Source organism: Panthera onca, chromosome D4 (genome assembly GCF_046562875.1).
Source record: "Panthera onca isolate mPanOnc1 chromosome D4, mPanOnc1 haplotype 2, whole genome shotgun sequence".
In the NCBI taxonomy this organism is placed as follows: Eukaryota; Metazoa; Chordata; class Mammalia; order Carnivora; family Felidae; genus Panthera; species Panthera onca.
In genome coordinates, this window is record NC_138351.1 from 70,447,028 (window position 1) to 70,474,966 (window position 27,939).

Consider the following 27,939-nt stretch of genomic DNA (forward strand, 5'->3'; position numbering starts at 1 on the left):
GGTGGTTACCACTGCAACCAATATTTACTGCATTTCCATTACCCCAAAAAGTTCCTCCCCAACTTCTGGCCCCAGGCAGCCACTGATCTGGTTTCTGTCACTATAAATTAGTATTGCCTTTTCTAGAATTTCTTCTAAATGGAATTACACACACACACACACACACACACACACACACACACACACACGCTCTTTATGTCTGACCTCTTCATGTTATGTTTTAGTGATTCACCCATATTGTTACCTGTATTGATACTGTTCCTTTTTGTTGAATAGTATTTGTTATAGTTATACCAAAATTCATTTATCGATTCCTCTGTTGATAGAAATTTAGACTGTTTCCAGTTTGGGGCTATTATAAATAAAGCTGCTGTGAACATCCATGTACAAGCTTTGACAATGATGGCACTAATTAAATGGTGGCTTCCAAATGGAAACCCATTTTCTGGGCACATAGACATACTAATACTAATGCATCACATACATACCATACAACATGAAAATTAGCGAAGAATTAAAAGAGGCTAGGTTTCGAACTATACTTACTTCTTTCTTAAGTTCATTGAGACTGTGGCTGATTTTCAATACAGAGAGTTCTAGCTCTTCAGCAATACTTTTTGTTTTCTTGCTTTGCTAATAATAGAAAAATATATATATAGTGTTACTTCATCTTTTTATCTAGTCATTCCAATTTTACTTGAACTATAAATTACAATAACTGTTTAATATCATTCTGTGAATTATAGAAAAAGTAGATTTAAAAAATTCACCTGTTTATGGCTGGAATGGAAAATAAAATTTTACCTATTTAGTTACATTTTCCCATTCTGACTATAAAAAGATTAATTTTTAAAATCTAAGTCTTTAATAAATTTATCATGTCTAAAATGAATCAATTTTATCTTCTGCCTTGAATGCTCATCTCTTCACTCTTAACAGAGTTAAAAATTAAAATCCTATTTACCTTCAAGTCTCTACATAAATGTCTCTTTCTCAGAAAGGCTTTTTCAGTTCACACAATCTAAATTAGGCCGTCTTCTTTTCCATTCTAATCTTCTAAGTAATCATCCTTGCTTGCAATTACATAGTTAACTGTTTTGTTTGTTTCTTTCTTTCAAGCCTATCTTCCCCCACTAGGCCTTGGTAAATTCCACAAAGGCTGGGATTACATTTATTTTAGTCACCAATGAATACACAATACCTAGCACAGCAAATGGAAGGTAGTAGGTACTCATTTCTTTGAATAAATAAATTGTTAAATGTCACCTATCTTCAAGAAGTCTTATTTATTTATTTTATTTTAGAGAGAGACAGAGAGCGTGAGAGGGGCAGAGGGAGAGGGGCAGAGAGGGAGGGGGGAGAGAGAGACAGAGGGAGAGAGAGAGAATTTGAAGCAAGCTCCATGCTCAGCACAGCGCCCGATGCAGGGCTCCATCCCACAACCCAGGGATCATGACCTGAGCCAAAATCAAAAGTTGGACACTCAGCCAACTAAGCCACCCAGGCAGCCCAAGAGGTCTTCTTAATTCTTCTCCCTAAATATAAATTCGCCCTCCTTCAATTCCATGCAAAACATGGTCTGTACCTCTGTTGGGCACTTACAAAACTTTCTGTACTTATCTTACCCCTTCCCACATTTTTCTACATTGCAAAATTCTTGCAGGCAAAGATTTTATCTTATTCATCTTTAGATTTCCAGTGCCTGGCATATAAAAGGCACTCAGTAACAAGTGCTGAAAAAAATGAATGGATGAACAATACATCTGGCATGCAGAACCAGTGATCGGAGTGCTTGTGAAATATGGGAAAGGTGTTAATTGCAAATTTAAGTATTGATAGACTTGGATTCCCAACAGAGAGAGCACTTCCTCAAAGAAACTCTTTATATTGACTTTTGGGTTTAAAATTTAACACTGAAGCAATCTATACTTTAGATTCAATATCACAGAGGTATTTCAAACTAACCATAAAACATTGCTTTTAGCCCTGACACCACTCTACTCTAGGTTAATTTCCCTGTTAATAGGAGCATTTGCACTGTCATGATGCCAAGGAATGTAAGAGAAAACCTTGATTTATGTCTACTCTGCATTGATAAACCAATCTTTACAAGAAAGTCAACTGCTGCTTCACTCTCTGTGCTCATCCTTCTTCATCTTTACTGCCAAAACTTTTGTTCATGGCTTTCAGATTTGTTCCATCTATGCTGTATGTTATACACCATGGTAAATACTTTTTTTGACATACCCTAGGTCTAAGAAACGAACAAGTGGTGCCAGAGCTGAGTCTCAGGCCTCCACCTTTCAATTCTGTAACCACTCTCTACAAGAGTCTGGATACACACTTTCTGTGTTGTCCCACTCTGTCCATCTTTTTTTTTTTTTTTTTTTTTTAATTCTAAGTAAACTCTACACTATGTATGGGGCTCGAATTCATAGCACGAGACCAAATGTCACAAGCTCTACCGACTGAGCCAGCCACGTGCCCCCAACTCTGTCCATCTTTACCACTCTAGTCCACATAGCCTCCCAGGCTTTATGCACACCAGCAGTCTAACCTTCGAATGGTTGCTCACCAATCTCTGACCAGGAATTGGGGCAAGGGTGAAAAATCTTTCACTTGCTAGTGGATCTACCCTTGTCTTCACTGCTTCTAGACCTCAATAAGTTTTCTAAATTGTCGTCTCTATAAATCAGCTGTCCTCAGAGTTAAGAACTGTGCACGTGTGAATGGCTCTGGCAGTAAGACTCGGGTCCCAAGAACTTGTAGGTGGGGGTCTACCCCTCTGCTCTTCACTCTGAAGCATTTTGGGGAGGAATTTTCCAGAGGTGCATTTGGTGGACACGGGGGGGACTATGGGATGAACTCGTGATAGTGATGGTGGTGCAGAATCCAGGCTGGCCAGCATGGAAACTGAGAAACAACAGGCCCAGAAATGTCAAATACTGTGAGCACTGGATGGGAGGGGCGCTTTGGCCAAGGGGTGGGGAGAAAAGACAGGAGATACCCTTGTCCCGTTCCAGGCCACAGTCATACTCCTGGTGATTATGTTAGCTTCCACAGTGCTCAGAGCTTTAGGGAAAAGCTAACGTATACGATTCACTTGGACGAAAAGAAGTTCTTACACTTTGAATCCACACAGAAATCAACTGCCGCAGTTCCAGCCTCGCCTGAGTGGACAGTTCCAAGATGCGCTCCCTGTGCTCATGGCTGGTGTAGGCAGAATCAGTAAAGTCCTCTGTGCGCTCCAAGATGACTTCCAAAGTCGCAGAAAGATTCTCTTTTGACTGAAAATAAAGATTCTCCCGAAGAGCTTCAATGTTCATCTGAGAACAAAAAGGATACACATCTATGAGTCAATATTCCCACCGAACCAAATGGGCTGTAATTTCTAGCAGTGCCCAGAGAGACACTAGCCATTTCTTCGCCGGTCTGAGGGCTCAGGGGAAATACAACCTCTAGTGATGACTCTGTTCTCCAGTACACATTGCTCAGGAGCCACCAGCGGCCATGCAGAGACTCACTGCGATGGCTGTTAACACAACATTCCTAGGAGATCAGTAAACACTAAGGCAGAAAAAGCATTATCGTGTAGCAACTGGTAGGAAAAACGAAATCAGCTTGCAGGTAGAGAATGTGCATCTGAGAAAATGCTGAGGCCAAGTCCTGGAAGATGCTACATCCAAATACTAACTTGTGCTGAGCCCAGGGGGAAAGGGTGTGGAGGGTGTGGGAATGGCAAGGGCTGGGAAAGGCATCAGTTTTTCCTTTCTCAATTCAGCCAAACTCTCCTAGGCGCCCAATCTATCTCTACATTTTGTCTTATGTTCCCAACAGCACCTCCCTGACCAAAACATTCCCCATCATTCTCTACCTGTATAATCTTTATAAAATGTAAAGTCTCTGATATTGCCACCTCCCTCTAATTGACATCTCACCACCTCTAAAATTAAGCCTAAATTTCTACTGCATAACACAAAATCCTCTAGGGTCTTGACTTTATAGATGTTTCTGATAGTCTGTCTCACCACCCCCCGACTTCCCAAACAACCTGTCACTTCAGCCATCCTGTGCTCAGAGTTTCCTAAATATGCGACTGACACATGCTCACTGGCACAGTCTTTCTCTCTCAGCTTTCTACTGCCACTCTGCCACTCCAGCGGCATTTAACCTCTGGTCCATGAGATGTGTCGCAGAAACAACTTGGGCCAAGAGGTGATCCATGGTGATGACCATGACTGCAGTCACAATGAATGTGCTGATAAGGATAGCTTACACTTGTTTAGCACTTTAAAGTCCTTTCATAAATATAGTTTCCAGATAATCCTTACATCTGACCCATTTTCACATGACCCATGGAAATACCCAGATTTGGAAATGCTGTGGGTGGGGAAGAGGGGGCTTGCTTTTCCTTCTCCTCTTGGCCCAGGTTGTCTCCAGTAACTACTCCATCCTAGGTAAACAGTATTTTTTTCTTTTAAGCTAGGAAAGAACATGGATAAAAGTGACATATGGAATTAACAATAAGCCTCTGAGATTTAGAATTTAAACAGGATTACAACATAAAAATCAGTCATGTTGACCACACACCATTTACGTTTAAGATTTTTGATTCTCCCTTTTGAGAAAACATATATATGCTTTTAATAGCAACTTAGGGCCGCCTGGGTGGCTCAGTCGGTTAAGCATCCGACTTTGGCTCAGGTCATGATTTTGTGGTTGGTGGGTTCAAGCCCTGTGTTGGGCTCTGTGCTAACAGCTTGGAGCCTGGAGCCTGCTTCAGATTCTGTGTCTCCCTCTCTCTCTGCCCCATTCCTGTTCATGCTCTCTCTCTCAGAAATAGATAAACTTTAAAAAAATTTAAGAAAAATAGCAACTTAGTTTTTTCAAAAGCTATTCATTTACATGGTTTCATAAGATTTGTCCACACTCACAGTACTGAGCATAGTAATGCAGCTTCCTGCTACAGATGATACTCTCCATCAGAAAAGAAGGTAAGACGCCAAAGAGATACCCACTGGCCGTGAGACGGAGTCGCTCCAGAATGCCTGGCGGTGAAGCGGCAGCCAGAGCAGCTGGCAGCAACCACAGGCACAGCACTGCCAAGTTAACCCGGAGCCGAAGTATGGCACCAAGAGGCAAAAGACCTAGCTCTGGCCCTGTTTGTTTCCCTAATTATCGTGTAACCCTTAACAAGATGTCTCCTCCCCCCCTACCCCCCGCCCCTTCAGCCTTTATAAAAAGAGCAATAAAAACTCTAAGAGAATGACTGATCTTTGTAGCTTCTTTCCCCTCGGAAAGAGAGGGCAGGACAGGCAGCAAACTCACAGGTATAACCTGAAAGGTCACGGACTGTGGGATTCGCAAGTCCTGGTTTAAAGAGGGGCTCGGCCACTTACTAGCTTTCCTCCTCAAAAAACATGACGATAATAAAACCCACCTAAAAGGGAAGTTAGAGATTAAATTAGATAATTTAATGAAGAGAATGGCCCCTAAAAATAACTGTTCTTTCCATGCCTTTCTTTCACCCCATGTTCCTACTTAGACCTTCACGCAATTAAAAAGATGAAAGAATTCCATCCTCGTTGCAGCCCTTAGCCTATCAGACGACTTCCGAGGGCCAGAAGAGAGGGGGGTCAGAGAGGGGGTTGTGCTCGATGATGTCCTAGGCCCCCCTGATGCAGCCCCTGCTCTTCCACAGAGAGCGACTTCACCACCTCTCTGACTTCCCCTGAGAAGTTCTGCCCCAAAATGGCGGGGATTCTGGGTCACACTGCCCGGTTTCAAATCTGAACTCTGGCACTTCTAGCTGGCAAATTACTTAATCTCTGTTTCCCAGTCTCCTCAACAGTATAATGGGGATAATAATAACTGTAGTTCTTATGAGGATTTTACAGGCACATACATTTAAAGCATTCCAACAGGACTGGCACAGAGTAAGTGCTCAGTAATACATGTTAGCATGTATTAGTGTTCATTTAGAAATTTTAATTAATGGGGCGGTGGCCCTGTTGGTAAGCATTAGACCCTTGATTTTGGCTGAGGTCACAATTTCACAGTTTATGAGTTGGAGCCCTGTGTCGGGCTCTGCACTGACAAATCAGAGCCTGCTTGAGATTCTGTCTCTCTCCCTCTCTCTGCCCCTCCCCCACCTGCACACATGCACACACGCTCTCTCTCAAAATAAACTTAAACAATTTTTTTTAAATTAACATTAATACTATTAGTACAGTCTCAAAGTATCAACCCTAGAGCCCAGGGAAGAGTAGAGATTCCAGCAGAAATGATTTGCTGTCGGTCATCACCCACGGATAGAACAGCACTAACTCAAAAAACTGCGAACGCCCTTCTAAACAGAGGATAGGAGTCTCCCACTGAACCGGACAGCCACACGGGGCCAGAGTAGTGACCATAACCAAGACCAGTGTTCTTTGTACAAACTACGCCACACCAGATGTTACTGAACATTAAGTTTATACAGAGTGGGACTGTCTGAAAGGAAAAATATCTACTTTTGTGAAGCGTCTATTCTAAAACAGCATGCCAAAATACGGATACTATATCTAACGATGTTCCTTTGACACGGAAGAAAAAAAAAAAAAAGAAAATACACTCTCTCGATTCTTACCTTGAATTCTTTAATTCCAGTAAAAATACTGACAGATGACATGTCAGTCTCTCCACTTGGTTTGCAGTCGGTCACGATTTCAATCACCTTATCTAATGCCACCTTCATTCGGTCAAATACTCCTTCTTTGTTTTTATGCGCTGATTCGCAGTTGGGATGCCTGAGACAGGTCTTCAAAACAATTGCAAGTTTTTAAGACATGGCCCATACCATAATACATAAAATCTTACAGAGAACACGTCATGCTAATAAAAATGGTTCTTTACCAAAATCTCCTGGGTCCCTGGCTCACCCAGCTGCTTCTCCTCACTACAAGTGGAAGCAGGATGAGTAAAAAGCGATAGCAAGGTTAAGTGAAAAAGGCACAGTGCAAAACTGTATCTTTATACTTCAGTAAGTTTACTTAAAATTTGGGGGGGAAAAACTATCTTTATCATGATTAAAACTATTTTAAAATGTTGCCTTACATGTGCAAAAACTAAAAAAGAATGAGGAAAAACGAACAAATGTTGCATGACTGTGGAGGCATCTTTGGTTTTTAAAAAATGAGAATGAAAACTCCTCATGGGCCTAGATGTGAACAGGGCCTTCCAAGTGGGCTCCAGTGGACTTTGTGGCTTCACTAATCCTAGGCTAGAGTGAATATTCTGAGCAGAAAAGGCAGTTCTAAATAAACTGCTAACGAGCTGTTTACTAGTTCGTTCTTGAATTGTACCAATTTGCTGGCCAGCTGCTGTTTGGAATTACAAGCGCTCAATTCACAATTTTGTTAAAAGGAGAATAAGGAATTAAAGGTATGAATTGACAGAATAAACAAATTAAAGGCTGAATTAGTACTCCACTGTTACTCAACAGATTCTAACTCGCCTAGCTTTTTCAAGAGCACGTGTGCTGGCTCCCCAATGAGACTGGCAAACCCTGCAGAGGCAGTGACAGTGTGTGACAGGCCCGAGTCACAGCACCCAATACACCATCTTCCGCTCGGCTGCTCACTCAAAGCTGACTCACGGATTAACTGCTGTTTGGAACTGGGGAAGGAAGTTAGCATTCTTGCTAAAGAATAACAGATTTGACTGCTGTGGCCTATGTTCTGATTTATCACTCTGATCTTTCTAAAAATGTAAAATACGTAAGTTAGATGCGTTTAATCAGGTAAAACAAAAGTGTTCCTACCTTTGAGGCTGTGAGAAGCATCATTGTACACTTTTCAAGAACTGCCCTTGCTGCTGCCATTTTTGCCTTTTTCTTCTCATCTTTCAGATCCTAAAAATGAAATAAAATCATTGAACAGTCTAGGATCCTATAAACAATCCGATTTCTTGGAAAATCATTTATTCAACGATAACAAGACTCAGCCAACTAACATTGTTTAAAAGGTGACAAAGTGAAAAAAAAACCAGGATAAAGTTTTATAAAATGTCACCACTTTGGTCTAAATACATCAACACGATGTGTGGGAAGAAACAGCTGCCCCTACTGAGGACAGCAGAGCCAGGGACTGAGACCGAGGGGGGTGCTGCCTCGCGGCTCACGCTCTGGTGGCCTGCATGCCAGACATTCTCATGCCTATGTGGACACGCCTCTCTCCTGACCGGAAACAACCATCCTATCCTTTACTCAATTAACAGTTGCTTATTAATCAAGTATTTATGGGCTAATATTTCCTTCCAAATAGATACTTATAAGTCACCTCTTTCAGAGACCATGTCTGATTAATCCCCTCCAAGTATTTATTCATCTCAAACAGAGTTTTATTTGTCCTAAACTTAACCAATATGCTGCTCTGAAATATTCTTAAGACGTTTCTTGGGCATAGAGTTTCTTCCAAGTAGATTATAAAGTCTGAAGCAGGCACTGTGCTTTGAATTTTTTTCTTTTAGTTTCTCTTCATAGAGCCCTTGATAGAACGTGTGCTATCACAGAAAGTACCTAAATATTGTGATCAAATCTAGAACCAAATACTCTCATAATACTTTGGTCACGACCATCTAAATCAGAGGTCAGCAGTCATTTTTAATAAAAGGCCAGACAATAAACTTTTTAGGTTTTCTGGGTCAAATCATCTCTGAAACAACTACTTAATTCTGCCATCATAGTATGAAAGCCACCTCTAGACAATATATCGACTAACATGGCTATGTCCCAATAAAACTTTACTTATGGTCACTGAAATCTGAATTACACAAAAATTTCACCTGTCATATTAGTGTTTTCATTTGTGACTTGTAAGTCATACATGAACCACATATTGTATGGTGATAACAAATGATAAAAGAAAATGGCATCTCAATCTGTTAGAAGGCTGGTCCACAGGACACAAGAGAGGCCTCCAGAAAATCCAGATGGTCCAAGAAACACTAAGTTAAGCGTACAATCCAGCCTGTCACTTTCCAGGCCAATATGCTTCTTCTAACTTCAGCTACAACCAGGATTGTACATGCCCAACGTGACACCCTATGTGACTATACCAAAACATCTCAAGAAGAGGTCATTATATATTCAACCTGCTAATAAGATGAACTCATGCAAGAATACCCCAACAAAGAAAAGTCAACCCTAGATACAACATGCTCTTCCACCTCCCTAAATTTATGAGCTTATAGTCTAAATTGGGGAACAGACCTATAAGAACTAATATCATGGTGTAGGCTGAAAATTACAGGCTCCAAAATCAGACATAACAGAGTTGAATCTGCTAGAAGAGTGACCTTGGGAAAGTTTATTATCATCTCAGGTTCTGTTTCCTCAGGTGTAAAACAGTAATAACAATACCTACCTTGCAGGAATGTTTTCAAAATTAAATGAGATCATGTACATTAAGTACCTAATACATAGCTAATGCAGATAAACAATGCTTGAGTTATTACTAGTGATCTAATGTAGAAAACTTACAGAAACAGATCAGAGCAGAATAATATATAACAAGTTACAGAAAGAATTAACAAGATATACAACAAAATACTATCAGAATATATATGATGACTCAATTTATTTGTCTGAGCCTGGGTAGATGGTAAAATGTAGTTTCACAGAAGAGGGAATATTAGATTTGAGCCGTAAAGGCAAGTATGACCTTTCTTAGTGTGTGTAGTGAGAACATATTTAACAGTTGTATGTATGCAAAAAACAAAACAAAACAAAACAAAAAAAAAACCCACAAAAACAAAAAACCATGCAGATTTATTTACTTTATCCTGGCTCTTTTATGAAAGGCTTTCAACAGCAAGGTTACAAGTTTAATAAGCAAAGAAACCAACCCAAATGATCACAAAGATCACACCTCCATCCAAATTAAAAAGTATGCATGTATTTGAAGATTTTTGAATGTGGTAAATACATACATTTTGTCTATCACCAGTTAGATGTGCAAACTCCACCATTTCATTTCCAAATTGACTGAATATTTGGACAAACTCTTGAAAGCTATTCACTTTCTCCAGTCTTTCCATAGTTGCAAGAACCTGCAAAACAGAATATTTTATTGTCATGTGTAGATGTGAAAGAGACTGAGATGTCGAGGCTGAGTACACAGGGAAAAGGAGAAACTCTGAATTCTAGGGGAAAGCTAAGGAGGAGAAGGCAGGAAAGGAAGAGCCCAGAGCAGTAGTGAAGCAGACCCAAAGGTTAACATCATCTAGTGAATGATTTGTCTTTAGGATGGGAAGACTTGGTGTTACTCTGAAAGTTAAAAGGAAAAAGAGTACAAGAAATGCCTCAATAGACAGAGGAGATCATTCATGTAGCAAAGTCTGGAGAAGGTGGAAGTGTCCTTCCAGCAGGATGGAGGTCATCAAATCTTCAGAGAACTAGGGAGCGAGGGAGGAAAAAGACGACACACAGAAGCCTCGAGGTTCAGTGAACCAGAACCCAGGAACCCCATTCTTCCCAAGAAGCGGAAGAAGTGGAAGGAAGGTCACCTACACTGTGAGGAGTGGAAAGGGAATTGTGGCACTTCGAGCGCAGGAAAACGGTTTGGATGAATCAGGAATTGCCTGTGTCGAATAAATCAGTTGCCAAGAGGCTTTGGGAAGCTGGGGTGAAAGAATCGAGAAATCTCTAGCAGAGCCAACAGACAATGTTAGGTGTTTTCTTGATATTAGAAGTAAAGTAAGTAAATGTGAAACATATTTTCAAATCCCTTTCTCTAAAATAACACCACTGGATTAGCTTTCGTCAGACCAAGATAGGTAAAGAAAACACAGATATCCTGTGTTTACTTTTTTAAACTGAGGATGTGATGGATGTTTGGTGTGTTAATCTGCCCTGGCAGCTCAGGAAGTGCAGGCGCCTAGGACAGATAAGGCCGATGGCCGCCACTGCGTGGACACTCTTATCTTTCACAGACAGGAAGGTTTTCTCTTGTCCCTCTGGCACTGCCAGGTCTACCTCTCCAAATTCTTTTTCTTTTGAAACTCACACTCTGATTCACTCAACAGTCCTCTGGTAGTTTTGTCCTCAAACTTAACTAAGACAACCTCTTCCCTGGCAGACTCCCCTCCTCCTTGCCTAGGGAATCATCCAGGGAAAGAAGTGACTGTACATGCCCTGGCCTCCCAGATGATGGAGGAGCACAACCATTAGCTGAAGAGACTGGAAAAGTTCTAGGCTGGGAGAGTTTAAATTTATTCTGTAAGCCTTATGATTATCCATTGTCTCTAGGGATACTGCATACAGAAATTTTGTAGAAATTTGGATAATTGTGGTTTCAGATGACTGAATTTTTTTTCTTAAGCTCATAAATTATTATCCTCTGACTCTGAAAAAAAAGATACTGAGGAATTTGGTATTTTTATCAACTATGTTTCCACTACATATGTTGTCATGGTGCTTGGCTTTTCTTCCTGAATTTGTACACATGAAAAGCTTTAACGAATAAGCTTAAACAAGTAGATAATGGTTTTCTGAGAAGAAATATTATTTGCATCTATAAGTTTAGACCCAGAACACACATTGTTTAGGACTTATAGGTACAGAACAAATACCACTTTTAAGCTATAGACAAGTAGAGTTATGAACATTAAAACTGACAAGCATTGCCAAATTACCTGTAATTAACCTAAAAGATACTTTTTGAACAACCCTGAAAGTCACAAGTATAGAAACACAGGAAAGACAAGTACCTTATTTCTTGATGTTATTATCTGCTTAATGACTACTCGGTCTGCCAGCAACAACACTTTTGTCACTGAAGAAAGAAGTAATCTTGCAGCCTTTATAACGCCTGTTTTATCCGTAAAAATTGTGATCTGGCCATCAGATTCTGGGTGATTCAAGCTGCTAATATCTGTAAGTGCTGCAATTGTTTCTCCTAACAAGAAAGGCAAGGGTGAAAAGTTAAATTGGGAATAAGATGCACTTAAATTAAAATCTAGACTTTACTCTTGAAGAGAGATCATGCTCAACAGTTAGACATTGGCTTTAGAGTTTAATTTCAAGAAGAAGAAATAGCTACTCTTTGATGAACACAAGGATTATCATATGAGGCTCCTGAATGACAAAATAATGAACTTTGAGAACTTTGAAAAATTTGTTGCCTTCACCAAGTTTGAAAAATATATTAACTTTTGTTTCCAGTGGTATAGCCAACTACGTGATCTAAAAAGCCTCCTGCTCTGGGGCGCCTGGGTAGCTCAGTCGGTTAAGCGTCTGACCATGGCTCAGGTCGTGATCTCCTGGTTCGTGGGTTCGAGCCCTGCATCAGGCTCTGTGCTGACAGCTTGGAGCCTAAAGCCTGCTTTGGATTCTTTGTCTCCTCTCTCTCTGCCCCTCCCCTGCTCACGTGTTTTCTCTCTCAAAAATCAATAAACATTAAAAAAACAAAATAAGAAGAAGGGGGGCGCTCTGTGCTGACAGCTCGGAACCTGGAGCCTGCTTCAGATTCTGTGTCTCCCTCTCTCTCTGCCCCTACCCCATTCATATTCTCTCTCTCTCTCTCTCTCTCAAAAATGAATAAACATAAAAAAAAAAAAGTTAAGGGGTGCCTGGGTGGCTCAGTCAATTGAGTGTCTGACTTCAGCTCAGCTCGATCTCACAGTTTGTGAGTTCGAACCCACATTGGGTTTTGTGCTGACAGCTGAGCCCGGAGCCTGCTTCAGATTCTGTGTCTCCTTCTCTGTCCCTTCCCGGCTCACACTCTGTCTGTCTCTCTGTCTCAAAAATAAGTAAACATTAAAAAAAAGTTTTAAAAAAGTTAAAAAAAAGAATGAGAACCCAAAGCAGAGCAGTAAGCAGCTGCCACGGCTTTGGCCAGGGGTGAGGAGACAGAGGTGTACCGGGGTAAGGGGTAGGGGTCACTGCACATCTCCATACCCTGAAGGGGCTAGGGTTTTTATGAACACCTACGGAAAGAAGACAAAGCTTTGTGCCCCTTGGGAGGCATCTTCAGTGAAAAGGGGGCGTAGAAAAATGATCCACTGGCAAAGGGAAATAACAATCTAGTTTATCTGTTGGGCACCTGGGCTCTGCATGGGAAAACAATGAAAGCATCTATCCTGAGAACTCAAACCACAGGCTGACCCTGAGACCTGCTGTTTGAATTTATACTTCTTACGATGCCTAGCATACCATGCCCATTGTACCAAATAAACTTCCAACCTTCTAGAAAAAGTCTGTTCTTCACTATCAAAATGTTGCCATCAAAATGCTTTGATTTCTATAATAGCAATTATGCATCAATAAAACAATACAAATATATGTTCTCCTTAAAAATGAAACCAGGCTATAATTTCTTCCAAACTTTATGGTTTAACCTAACAATTTAAAAAAAATAAACTTTCCATCATCTTGCAATGTTCAAGATAATTTTTTACATCCTAAGTAAACCTCAGTGCATAATAGATTGATTTTCTCACAAAAGCCCCCTTGTCAATATCATTACATACATCCAATAAAGTATCTGCCCATAGGTTAATGATACTGAATAAAAGTACCTGAACTTTCACGGACAGGTCATAGGGTGTGACAGAATGAAATCAAGATTTAGGATGAGTCTGGTGAAAGCACCTGGACTAGAAAGGAGAGACTCAAAGTTAGGGTGCTAATGAGGCAGCTATGTCATCGGTGGGTATGAAGTAGTAAGGATCTTGCAAGGATGGCAGCCATGGGAATATAAAAAAGATGATTTGAGAGATGCCAAGGAAAGAAAATATAAAATTCGTACCTGAACAGTGTTAAGAAAAGAAAGAGAAATGAAAAAAAAAAAAAAAAAAAAAAAAAAAGGCTTCAAGTTTGTGAACCTAAATCATTTTTTTTTAATCAGAAAGAAGGTCACAGAAAGGGGTATGATAAATTTACTTTCAGACAACAGGAATCTGAAACAACACAGGAAAACCCAAAGGATAAGCCACTAGATAGGTATTGGTTACGTATCATGACAACAGCTGAAACTCTACTAATAAGAGGAAGTCTGTGGTAGCCAGCCTCCAAGATGGCTCCCAAAGTTCCCCACCTCCTGGAATCTACATCTTGTGTGGTTTCCTCCCACATCACACCAGGGTTGGTAGGGTAGAATCAATGGTTTGTCACCTCCAAGATTAGGTTTTTAAAGACACTAAGGTAGCCATCTTGGTTGCTCTCGCTCACTCTCTCTGTCTGAGGGAAGCCAACTACCATGTTGTAAGTAGCTATTCCTACAAAGAGACATAGATAAGGTGAAACTGAGGCCTCTGGCCAAAGCCAACAAAGAAGTAAAGCCTGCCAAAAATCGAAAGAGGAAAGCAATAGATCCTGCGGTCCAGTCAAGCTTTCAGATAGCTACAGGCCCAATAGACACCTTGAGTACAACCTCATGAGAGACAGTGACCCAGACCCAGCTGGCTAAGCCACTCTCTGACTTCTGACCTTCAGAAACTATGTGACGTAATAAATGTGGTTTTAAGTTGCTAGGTTTGGGTTAATTTGTTACACAATAGGTTACTAATACAGTTTACATAGCAAAATATACAGAGGAATAGAAAGGTTAGAATTAAACTTTTATGTACACAAAAAGGGGGCAAGAGGATTAGTATCAGTTTGCAATAATTTAGAGGACAAAAATGTTTCCTCTCTACCTCTGGAAAATGTTACTTTTTCCTACAGCTCTCAATCCTCAAAGATACTACATATGAGCCTGCACATATGGTATTATATAACTTTTCCTTTTTCTGACTAAACCCAGGCATTAAACTCCTAACTACGTGGGATGGTAACATTTGGTTAGCTCCACCAACATGGTCAAATTCTTCCTTAACATTATAAAGCTGTTCAAAGTGTAGACTGTTCAGAAATTAGCTTTCTGAAAAAGTCACAGAGCTGTCCTTTTAGCTTCGTGGTTGCCATTTTTAACTTGTATATGTAATTACTGTTGTGTCTTAATGTGAAAATCCAAAGTCGGTTAAATACAAATATTTATTGAGCTCCCATATAAAATATAAAACCTGACTAAGTAGACAAGTAAAAATATTGGAGGAGGGGCACAAATTGGGTGGAGTCTAAAATTATAAACTTCTAGTTACCAAATAAATAAGTTATGGGATGTGATACACAGCGTGGCAGCTATAGTTAATACTGTATTGCGCATTTTTGAAAATATTGCTTATTTTTAAGAGACTAAATCTTAAAAATTCTCATCACAATTTTTTTTTAACTATATCTGATGACAGATATTAACTAGACTTACTGTGTGAGTATTTCACAATGTAGTTGACCCTTAAACAACGTGGGTTTGAATGCTGTGGGCCCATTTACATGCAGATTTTTTTTCAGTAAAAACAGTACAGTATTACAAATGTATTTTCTCTTCCTTATGACTTTCTTAATATTTTTTTTCTCTAGCTTCCTTTATTGTAAGAATACAGTAATAACACGCAAAATAGGTGTTAACCAACTGTTTATGTTATCGGTAAGGCTTATGGGCAACAGTAAGCTATCAGTTAAGTTTTTGGGGAGTCAAAGTTATACATCAATTTCCAACTGCACAGGGGGTCAGTACCCCTAATCCCTGCGTTGTCTAAAGTCAACTGTATGTACAAATATTGAGTCACTATGCTGTACACCAAAACGAACTTAACTTTATATGTCAATTATACCTCAATTTTAAAAAAGGGTAAAAACACAGTGCAAGAACTCAACAGAGGAGGGGCCCCTGGCTGGCTCAGTCAGTGGAGCATGCGACTCTTAATCCTGCAGGTCATAAGTTCAAGCCCCATGTTGGGTGTAGAGATTACTTTGAAAAAAAAAAAAAAAAATCTTAAAAAAAAAAAAAAGAACTCAAAAGAAGAAAGAAAAAGGAAAAACAGTAATAAGTATAACAACTAATACTTATCGAGTACTTTCTGTGAGCCAAATGCATACATGCATTATATCAAAACACTTCTGTAAACACTAACATCACCCCTATTTTATTGATGAGAAAACTGAGGTTTAAAAAAGTTTAATAGCTTGCTCAATATCACACTGGTATCAAGTGAAAAGCTGGGACTAAAATCCAGGCAGTCTGACTCCAAAGTCCTAGTTCTTTATCACTACTTTACATTATTCCCCTCAAATAAATATTAAATTGTTCAGAGGAGAAATTGATTACTATGGGCGGAGTGGACCAGAAACATTTCAGGAGTGATTCAAGTTAAGTCTTAAATTTGTGCATGTTAAGAGAAATTAGGGCTTCCATATATACAACTCCAGGAGGCGCCATTCTCATTCTCTTACCAGAGTGACATAAGAGGTAGTTCTCAAGAGGGGAAAGGCAACTTCCAAATGAAAAGAGACAACAGGCAGAGCCCATGACAACAGATGGCTTCTGAAAGATTCCTGTATGGAGCCGCCTGGGCTTAGAGTTACTCACAGAGAGCCGCAGTCTACAGGAGTGCGGGTCGGTGGACCATGTCCTCTTTTCTCACCATACACTGAGCACAGTGACATCCTACAAAGCCCATAAGGTGAGTAGGACCCAGCTTGCCCTTTCATTAAAAAAACTCTATTCAAAACGTATTCAAAAACCTAATTAAGGGTTGCCATAAAAAAACAGTAATATGTAGACCATCTCTACATTTTCTGTTGAATTGTCCACTGCATTATGTAATGTCTGTTGTATAAGTGCCCACACAATAATTTAGTGCCAGGAAAAAAGTTGCTCTCCTCTTGACGAGCTGGTCTGTTGCCTTTCAACAAACAATGAGAATTATATAACCCTTTCTTTTCCACATTTTTGCCTTGCCTTTCAGGATTTTCAAAGATAAATTTCATGCTTAATTAAAGTAACAGTGTTGGCCAAACTTTCCAGAATATTTATTTTCATCTCCTATTATAACGGGTTTATTAAACATATATCTTTTATTGTAAGCTATTTCAAATCCTCTTTAAAATGTAGGCAAAATACAAGTTATAAATACAATGAGGCCATCCCTCCTTCCCCACTTAAAGTTTATTCGCTATCACAGTGAATGGCTAGAAATTCAAGAATCAACTCAGAATCCTCCCTTTCTTTTAGCTAATACCAAAGTTCTAGCTATTTAACCACCTTAATATTTTGCACGCCCTCCCTGCTCTTTATTATCTCTAAGACATTGCCTTGGCTTAGCCTGGTTTACTGTAGAAGCTTCCATAGTAATTTCCCTCCCTGTGTCTGAACTCTCTTAGTCAACCCTCTTTGTTCATTTCCTCCATACTACCAGAAAGACAAACTATGTCTCTCATCTGGCTGAAATTTCCTCAGTCTGTCATCTACAGAGTAATACCTGAAGTCATTCATAGAACACACAGGACCATATATGACCTGGTTGGCCCCTCCATATTTACTTGGCCTTATCTCACCCAGATGACCCTCTAAATATACCTGCTCCTCCCACAGTAAATAGCACCACCATTTCCCTAGCTGTTCATGCTCCAAACCTTGGAGTTATCCAAACCTTGGCGTTATCTCTCAAAAATAAACACTAAAAAAATAAAATAAATGTGTATTTATTTTTGAGAGAGAGAAAGAGAGAGAGAGAGAGACAGACAGACAGACGGAGGGACAGAGAGAGAGGGAGACACAGAATTTGGAACAGGCTCCAGGCTCTGAGGTGTCAGCACAGAGCCTGACGCAGGGCTTGAACTCACGAGCGGTGAGATCACAACCTGGGCCGAAATCAGATGCTCAACCGACTGAGCCACCCAGGCACCCCACCAGTGACCTTTTTAAAATATGAGATTATGCCACCACCCTGTATGAAACCTTCCATTAGGCTTCCTATTATACTTAGAACACAGTCCAAAGTTCCTATCTCTGCCTAGAAGGACATACCTATTCTCACTCTTCTCCTTTCCAGAAATACCATTCTTTCAGATATTCATTCATTCATGTAGCTGTGGCCCTCATTTTTCAGTCTCTGCAACAATGTTACTTCCTTAGAGGATTTCCTGACTCTCTACCTTAGTAGTTCTCAACTGGGGGCCATTTAGACCCCAAAAAGGACATTTGACAAGGTCTGGAATGTTACAAGATTTGGTGTCACAGTGGGAGAAGAGAGAATCTACTGGCTTCTAATAGGTAGAAGCTAGGGATTCTGGTAAATACTTTATAATGCACAAGACAGCCCCCACCACCAACAAAGAATTATCAACAAATAATTATCTGGCCCCAAATGTCAACAGTATCAAAGTTGAGAAAAGCTGTCCTCTGTAAAACATACCTCCTCTGGTCTCCTAACCCTTACTCTGCTTTATTTATTCATGAATAATAATTATATATCTATTCATTTGTTTCTGGTCTCCCTCACTAGAATGCAAGCTCCATGAGGGTAGACATTTGACTGATGTACACACAGCTATTTCCCAATGGCCTAAAAGAAAGCCTGGCATATAGCCAGCACTCACTAAATATTTATTGAAAGAAAAAATGGAAAAATTATACTTCAACAAGGCTGAACTATTTGTATCCATCAAAATACCCCAGGTTCTCTCAGGCTTCTGTACCACCAGCTATAGAGAACTGTGGGACTTCATAAAATTTGTAGTCACTATGATTTGTCTGCTATAGAGTATAGGAATACGCTAATTTTTTTTGAAGATTTTATTTTTCAGTGATCTCTACACCCAACATGGGGCTCAAACTTACAACCCCGAGCATGTTAATTTGATCCTTGAGGACAGAGACTATGCCCCACATTCCTCTGTATCTCTGGCATTTCAATGGCTAATGGCAAGAATGGAAGGCCATCTCCCTACCCAGTGAAAGAATTCAGTGTGTCAGATTTAGGACTTGAGCCAAGAGAAGTTCCATATTTCTGGAAGCTAATCCAGAATCTATAGGAATCTATAATCACAGGGCTAAAGCACAGAACATATTTTTGCTCAAAATAAGACAATAATCTGTCATGATATCCAAAGCAATAAAATTGGTATAAAAAAGCTTTAATATCAATATCACATACCTGCTTGTTTAGCTTCAATACAGGCAATAGTTATTTCTTCTTTCAAGTCCCAGTTTTCATTGGCTATAGCTTCCCCTACTTTAACAAATCTTCCAACTGCCAAGTTGACGGCTTGTCCTACACGCTGAATTGCTTGCAGAGTTTTATCAGACTTTTTGGTATTATCTTTATGATTAATAAGCGTGGTGATCTAAAAATAGAAGAAGATAAAAGCATTTGCTTAAAATTTATCTCAATATCTTTTAAAACTATATCACAAAGGCCAAGAAAATTAAACCCAGAATACTGGATTAAGCCTGGCATATGGCTATGGAAACCAATTTGACAATAAATTTCATATATTTAAAAAAAAAAAAAAAAAAAAAAAAAAAAGCCTGGCATATGGCAACAGTCTTTGGCCTAGTAGACTAAATTGACGGCTTTAATGCTTCAACCCAGAGACAACCAGTAAAGCATCCTGCATCCCTCCTCAAGACAATGTTTCTTTCTTTCTTTTTTTTTTTTTTTTAACGTTTATTTATTTTTGAGACAGAGAGAGACAGAGCATGAACGGGGGAGGGGCAGAGAGAGAGGGAGACACAGAATCGGAAGCAGGCTCCAGGCTCTGGGCCATCAGCCCAGAGCCCGACGCGGGGCACGAACCCACGGACCGCGAGATCGTGACCTGAGCTGAAGTCGGACGCTTAACCCACTGAGCCACCCAGGCGCCCCTCAAGACAATGTTTCTATTAATAACAATCCCAAGTTTACCTGATGATGGTTATCTGGGACATATAGTTCCAGAAGCCCTCCAGGTATTCCAACAAATCTTAAAGACAGAAGAAAAGTAGGAAAGGGAGGCTCATTACACTCAAAAACAAAACAAAACAAACACCCCACAAAAAACCAAAGCACTTCTTAGTGCTTACGGCACAGTAGAGATCTAATTTCCTCGACTATGGCTCGAGCTGCTGCGAGAGTAGAGACGACATTCCATTCCACTGCCTAGCAGTGTATAGGTTGCACAAAATGGTATGCATGCCATACATGCTTACTGAATTAGCCAGACATTGTAGAATGACCGCTGTAATCTATGTTTTATACTTCTCTAAGTGTTGTTGTAGACCCAAAGTACATTACATACCAAGAGTTTTAATACCTGATTCCAGGCCCTGAAGTAAAATATAGAAGGTGACAAGTTAAGCTTGTTGAAACAAATATAAATCCTCAAAATGTCCTAGAAAACTAGTACGTGAACTATACCGACATATCAAAATATTTAAAGAATGTTACATGAAAACTATGGATCTTAAATAGTACATGTCCACTGAATATAACTGTGAAATGATTTATATAAGTGCATTAACAAATACCAGAATACAGAACTAAGAGAAGAGGAATGGCTCTTTGAGAAACTTTACAGGTTATGGTACTAATAGTTTAGAATCAGGAAGGCCTGGGTTTGAGCCTTGGCTCTGCCACTACTAGCTAAATGACTTCGGGAAATTTACTTAATCTCTCCAAATTTCCTCACCTATATTATTTTTCAAATTTTGAATGTTTCCTAGATGCCAGGTCCTAAGGATGCATCAGTGAACAAGACTAACACAATCCTGCCCTTGTTCAGTTTACAGTCTATCAGAATAACAAAATATATAAAATAAATTTATACATAATTTATAAAATCATATAAAATATATTTGTTGCACATCTACCATATACCAAATAAAATTTTAGGCAATGATGAAAAAGCAATGTAAATCAAAGAAAAGACCCAAACTCTCATGGAGCTTACATTCAAGTGGGAGGGAGGACAGATGATAATCAAAAAGTTAAACAAACAAAAATAACGCAAACACTATACAAAATATTAACATAGTATAATACGATAGAAGTATTTTTGTAGCTATCTCAGATTAGTTGATCCTCCTTCTATGAGGAAGTGATATTTAAACTAAGATCTAAATGATATAAAGTAGTCAAGTTGGCAAACATCAGGGGACAAAGCATTCTAGGGAGAAGAAATAATTGTTGAGGGGGGGAAGAGAGAAAGGGAGAGAGAGAGAGAAAGGGAGAGGGAGAGGGAGGCGAAGAAGGGGGAGGAGAGAGAGAGCGAGAGGGAAGGAGAAGGGAAGCCCATCTTGTTCAAAGAATGAGGTAAGGCCAGAAGTAAAGAACAGTGACAAGAAGGCAAGTAGAAAACCAAAATCCAGCAGGTGGGCAGGGACCAGCCATGAAAGGCTATGTATTATTTTATTCTAAATATGACTGGCAGCCACTGAAGGGTTTCTAAACAGGAAAGTGGTATGATCTCTGCAGTGATTTTTAAATGTGTCCACAAATTCTTTGATATTTCTCCTTTCAAGAGGCAGAGACTCATTTCTGTCCCCTGAAGTATGAACTGAACTTAGTGACTTACTTCTAATGAATAAAGTGGAAGCAATGGCATACTTCTGAGATAGATCATAAAACACATTTTACCTTCCACCTCCCTCTCTCTCTCCCTCTCAATCCCAGATCAATCACTGCCGGACAAAAACAGCTACCATATTGTGAAGGACACTCTCGCAACTCGATGGAGATACCCACATGGGAAGAAACTGAGGCTTCCGGCCAAAAGATAGTGAAAAACTGAGGCCTCCTGCCAACAGTGAGAAGAATGAACATGGAAACAGATTCTCCGGCCTCAGTCATGCCTTCAGATTACGGTGGGCCCAGCCAACGTCTGGATTTCAATTTCACAAAAGACCATCCAGAACCATGAGGCAAACCATCCCAGAATTCTTGACTCACAGAAACTGAGATGATAAATATTTATTTATTGTTTTAAGGCAGTAAATTTGGGGTAATTTGTTATGTATCAATAGATAATGAATACATATTTTGGTATCTCGAATGTGGCAATGCGGTAACAAACCTAAAATGTGGAAGTGGCTTTGCCATCAGACTGTGGAAGTTGAATGGACTTTGAGGAGTTAGTAAAAGCTAGAGAGTATTGAATACACTTTGCAGAAGTTCCTCAAGGAAGCGATGGGTAAAAGCTTAAAGTCATAAAAAAATCTTATTGAAAAGTGGAGAAAAGAAGATCTTTGTTATGTGGTGTCAGAAAATCACCCCCAGGAATGTGTAAATTAGAGAATAAACCTAATGAACTGGGTGATCTAGCTAAGGAGATTTCAAGACAAATTTTGAGGGTGCCACTTAGCTTCTTGCTTAAAATGTAAAAATGTAAGAAAAGATACAGAAGCGAAAGGAAACACTGTTAAATAAAAAGAAGCCAGGACTTGCTGGATGTGAAAATTCCTTGCTTCTCCAAAAGGCAAATGATGCTAAAATTAAGAATGGCTTCCAGGCAAAAACAAAATCTAGGGCACTGTCAGGAAGCAAGGTCTAAAGATGAAGCTGAGAGTGTGACTATAAAATTTTATGTTAAGATCTCAGGAAGATTCAAGGTGATGTTCCAGAGATCCATTCACTTAAACAACAGGTCTCTGAGAAGCTTTAAGAGTATTGTCCCTCAGGAGTCCCAGCAGAAGCCCAAGTTAGAGCAGGGCTTATCATAAAGAGACTTGTGGGTATGGTTTGTCTAATTAAGTTAGCCCAATAAGATTCACAGGAGACTCGCAAAATTTTGAGGATAATTAGGTCAAGAGACATGGACTGAAGGAGACAGATCACTACAAAATGAAGAGTTTTTTGCATCCCCAAGCTTCCATCGGCAGGGAGCAGGCTGAGAAACCATGCAGATATAAATATGGGCTCCCTTTCATGAGTGAGGATGACTCAGAGCAGTGCTAATGGCCATGAAGAAACATTCCCAGGCTTCATGTGTTCATCAAGGTACCATTAATCTGTGTTTGGGTGGGTTTCAGAATACTGTGAACCAGTGGCTCCTAGTTTTCCCATTTTCAAACAGAAAAATATGGCTGTTATCCTATGCTTACTTCCTGTTTTATTTTGTTTTTAGTTGTTGTTTTAACAAAAATATCCATAGTGGTTATCCTCTGCCTATCCCACCACTAAAAGTTGTGTGCTTGGGAGCAGATAACTTGTCACTTTAGTTCATAGGTCTTTAGATCAAATGGAACTATACTCAAGGAGCTACACCTAAGGAACTCTGCATATAAGAAGTCTCATCTGAATCAGATTTAGATGCCAAAATCTTTAATTTCCAGCTATGCCATAAAGGGATGAGACTTTGGGGAGGCCTGGGGGTGCGGGGGAAGAAATGGGAAGAAAAGTAAACAATCTGTGGCCAGAGGGTAGAATGTAGTGATTTTAAAATATGTCCAAAAATTCTTTGCTATTCCTGCCTTTAAGAGGTACAGCCTCAATCCCCTCTCCTTGAGTGTGGGCTGAACTTGGTGAATTACTTCTGACTAATAAATCAAGCAGAAGTGACAGTGTGGTACTTTTGAGAGAGGTCATAAAGGCACTCTGGTTTCAATCTTTCTCTCTCTCTCTCTCTCTGAGATTATTCCCTCTAGAGGAGGCCAGTTGCCATGTCATGAAGACATCTGACCAGCCTGATGCAAAGTCCAACATGACAAACAACTGAGTGAGGCGTCCAACCAACAGCTAGCAAGAGTCTGAAGTCTCCTGCCTACAGACATGTGAGTAATCTAAAAGCAGGCAGGATTTTTCTTGTTTCTTGAGATAGGCCTGGATTGCAATGTATTTTCCTCTCAGGACTGCCTTCGCTGCATTCCAAAGCATATGGATTGTTGTCTTCTCATTTTCATTTGTTTCCATTTATTTTTTAATTTCTTCTCTAACTGCCTGGTTGACCCATTCATTCTTTAGTAGGGTGTTCTTTAACCTCCATGCTTTTGGGGGTTTTCCAGACTTTTTCCTGTGGTTGATTTCAAGTTTCATAGCATTGTGGTCTGAAAGTGTGCATGGTATGATCTCAATTCTTGTATACTTATGAAGGGCTGTTTTGTGACCCAGTATCTGACCTATCTTGGAGAATGTTCTATGGGCACTCGAGAAGAAAGTATATTCTGTTGCTTTGGGATGCAGAGTTTTAAACATATTTGTCAAATCCATCTGATCCAATGTATCATTCAGGGCCCTTATTACTTTATTGATCCTATGTCTAGATGATCTATCCATTGCTGTAAGTGGGGTATTAAAGTCCCCTGCAATTACCACATTCTTATCAGTAAGGTTGCTTATGTTTGTGATGGTTTTATATATTTGGGGGCTCCCATATTTGGCACATAGACATTTATAATTGTTATAATTCTAATTTATAATCTTCCTGATGGATAGACCCTGTAATTATTATATATTGCCCTTCTTCATCTCTTGTTACAGCCTTTAATTTAAAAACTAGTTTGTCTGATATAAGTACGGCTACTCCAGCTTTCTTTTGACTTCCAGTAGCATGACAGATAGTTGTTCTCCATCCCCTCACTCTCAATCTGAAGGTGTCCTTGGGTCTAAAATGAGTCTCTTGTAGACAGAAAATAGATGGGTCTTGTTTTTTTTATCCATTCTGATACCCTATGTCTTTTGGTTGGAGCATTTAGTCCATTGACATTCAGTGTTATTATTGAAAGATATGAGCTTAGAGTCATTGTGATATCTGTAGGTTTCATGCTTGTAGTGATGTCTCTGGTACTTTGAGGTCCTTGCAACATTTCACTCACAGAATCCCCCTTAGGATCTAACAGCACACCTAAAGGAAATAGAAGCAGAACAGCAAAGACACCCCAAACCCAGTAGAAGAAGAGAAATAATAAAGATCAGAGCAGAAATAAACAATATAGAATTTAAAAAAAACTGTAGAGCAGATCAACGAAACCAAGAGGTGGTTTTTTTGAAAAAGTAAACAAAATTGATAAACCTCTAGCCAGGCTTCTCAAAAAGAAAAGGGAGATGACCCAAATAGATAAAATCATGAATGAAAATGCAATTATTACAACAATCCCTCAGAAATACAAGCAATTATCAGGGAATACTATGAAAAATTATATGCCAACAAACTGGACAACCTGGAAGAAATGGACAAATTCCTAAGCACCCACATACATCCAAAACTCAAACAGGAAGAAGTAGAAAACTTGAACAGACCCATAACCAGGGAAGAAATTGGGTCAGTTATCAAAAATATCCCAACAAATAAGAGTCCAGGACCAGATGGCTTCCCTGGGGAATTCTACCAGACATTTAAAGCAGAGATAATACCTATCCTTCTCAAGCTGTTTCAAAAAGTAGAAAGGGAAGGAAAACTTTCAGACTCATTCTATGAAGCCAGCATTACTTTGATTCCTAAACCAGACAGAGACCCAGCAAAAAAATTCTCAATAAGATACTAGCAAATCAAAATCAACAGCATATAAAAAGAATTGTTCACCATGATCAAGTGGGATTCATTCCTGGGCTGCAGAGCTGGTTCAACATTCGCAAATCAATCAATGTGATACATCACATTAATAAAAGAAAGGAAAAGAACCATATTATCCTGTCAATAGATGCAGAAAAAGCATTTGACAAAATTCTGCATTCTTTCTTAATAAAAACCCTTGAGAAATTCAGGATAGAAGGAACATACTTAAACATCATAAAAGCCATTTAGGAAAAGCCCAAGCTAATATCATCCTCAATGGGGAAAAACGGAGAGCTTTCCCCCTGAGATCAGGAACACGACAGGGATGTCCACTCTCACCACTGTTGTTTAGCATAGTGTTGGAAGTTCTAGCATCAGCAATCAGACAACAAAAGGAAATCAAAGGCATCAAAATTGGCAAAGATGAAGTCAAGCTTTCACTCTTTACAGATGACATGATATTACACATGGAAAACCCAACAGACTCCACCAAAAGTCTGCTAGAACTGACAGGTGAATTCAGCAAAGTCGCAGGATATAAAATCAATGTGCAGAAATCAGTTGCATTCTTATACACTAACAATGAAGCAACAGAAAGACAAATAAAGAAACTGATCCCATTCACAACTGCACCAAGAAGCATAAAATACCTAGGAATAAACCTAGCCAAAGATGTAAAAGATCTGTATGCTGAAAACTATAGAAAGCTTATGAAGGAAATTGAAGGAGATATAAAGAAATGGAAAAACATTCCGTGCTCATGGATTGGAAGAATAAATATTGTTAAAATGTCCATACTACCCAAAGCTATCTACACATTCAATGTAATCCCAATCAAAATTGCACCAGCATTCTTCTCGAAGCTAGAACAAGCAATCCTAAAATATGTATGGAACCACAAAAGACCCCGAATAGCCAAAGTGATATTGAAGAAGAACACCAAAGTGGGAGACATCACAATCCCAGACTTTAGCCTCTACTACAAAGCTGTAATCATCAAGACAGCACGTATTGGCACAAAAACAGACACACAGACCAATGGAATAGAACAGAGACTCCAGAATTGGACCCACAAAAGTATGGCTAACTCATCTTTGACAAAGCAGGAAAGAATATCCAATGGAAAAAAGACAGTCTCTTTAGCAAATGGTGCTGGGAGAACTGGACAGCAACTGGACAGAAGAATGAAACTAGACCACTTTCTTGCACCATACACAAAAATAAACTCAAAATAAATAAAGGTGGAAGACCTAAATGTGAGACAGGAAATCATCAAAACCCTAGAGGAGAAAGCAGGAAAAAACCTCTCTGACCTCAGCCGCAGCAATTTCTTACTTGACACATCTCCAAAGGCAAGGGAATTAAAAGCAAAAAAGAACTATTGGGACCTCAGGAAGATAAAAAACTTCTGCACTGCAAGGGAAACAATCAACAAAACTAAAAGGCAACCAATGGAATGGGAAAAGTAATATTGAAGAATTGACATATCAGACAAAGGGCTAGTATCCAAAATCTATAAAGAACTCACCAAACTCCACACCCGAAAAACAAATAATCCAGTGAAGAAATGGGCAGAAAACATAGACACTTCTCGAAAGAAGACATCCAGATGGCCAACAGGCACATGAAAAGATGCTCAACGTCACTCTTCATCAGGGAAATACAAATCAAAACCACACTAATATACCACCTCACGCCAGTCAGAATGGCTAAAATGAACAAATCAGGAGACTACAGATGCTGGTGAGGATGTGGAGAAACGGGAATCCTCTTGCACTGTTGGTGGGAATGCAAACTGGTGCAGCCGCCCTGGAAAACAGTGTGGAGATTCCTCAAAAAATTAAAAATAGATCTACCCTATGACCTAGCAATAGTACTGCTAGGAATTTACCCAAGGGATACAGGAGTGCTGATGCATAGGGGCACTTGTACCCCAATGTTTATAGCAGCACTTATCAACAATAGCCAAACTATAGAAAGAGCCTAAATGTCCATCAACTGATGAATGGATAAAGAAATTGTGGTTTATATACACAATGGAATATTACTTGGCAACGAGAAAGAATAAAATATGGCGTTTTGTAGCAACGTGGATGGAACTGGAGAGTATTATGCTAAGTGAAATAAGTCATACTTATTTCAAGAGAAAGACAGATACCATATATTTTCACTCTTATGTGGATCCTGAGAAACTTAACAGAAGACCATGGGGGAGAGGAAGAAAAAAAAAAGAGAGGGAGGGAGACAAACCATAAGAGACCCTTAAATTTTTTTTAATGTTTTTATTTATTTTTGAGACAGAGAGAGACAGAGCATGAGCAGGGGAGGGGCAGAGAGAGAGGGAGACACAGGCTCCAGGCTCTGAGCTGTCAGCACAGAGCCTGACACGGGGCTCGAACTCACGGACTATGAGATCATGACCTGAGCTGAAGTCAGACACTTAACCAACTGAGCCACCCAGGCACCCCAAGAGACTCTTAAAAACTGAGAATAAACTGAGGGTTGGTGGGGGGTGAGAGGGAGGGACGGTGGGTGATGGGCATTGAGGAGGGCACCTGTTGGGATGAGCACTGGGTGTTGTATGGAAACCAATTTGACAATAAATTTCA

General features: G+C 39.6%; 1 protein-coding gene across 1 annotated transcript in view; it reads right to left on the reverse strand.

Moving 5' to 3' along the window:
- Nucleotides 1-27,939, reverse strand: part of CTNNAL1 (catenin alpha like 1) — a 62,123-nt gene that overhangs the window by 23,644 nt on the left and 10,540 nt on the right. Inside the window, exons 2-8 of the mRNA XM_060609102.3 lie at nucleotides 19,018-19,207; nucleotides 11,749-11,936; nucleotides 9,970-10,089; nucleotides 7,802-7,891; nucleotides 6,629-6,799; nucleotides 3,126-3,326; nucleotides 547-633 (exon numbers count right to left, since the gene is read on the reverse strand). Of these exons, the coding sequence (XP_060465085.1) occupies nucleotides 547-633; nucleotides 3,126-3,326; nucleotides 6,629-6,799; nucleotides 7,802-7,891; nucleotides 9,970-10,089; nucleotides 11,749-11,936; nucleotides 19,018-19,207 (1,047 nt within the window). The remainder of the gene's footprint in view (nucleotides 1-546; nucleotides 634-3,125; nucleotides 3,327-6,628; nucleotides 6,800-7,801; nucleotides 7,892-9,969; nucleotides 10,090-11,748; nucleotides 11,937-19,017; nucleotides 19,208-27,939) is intronic.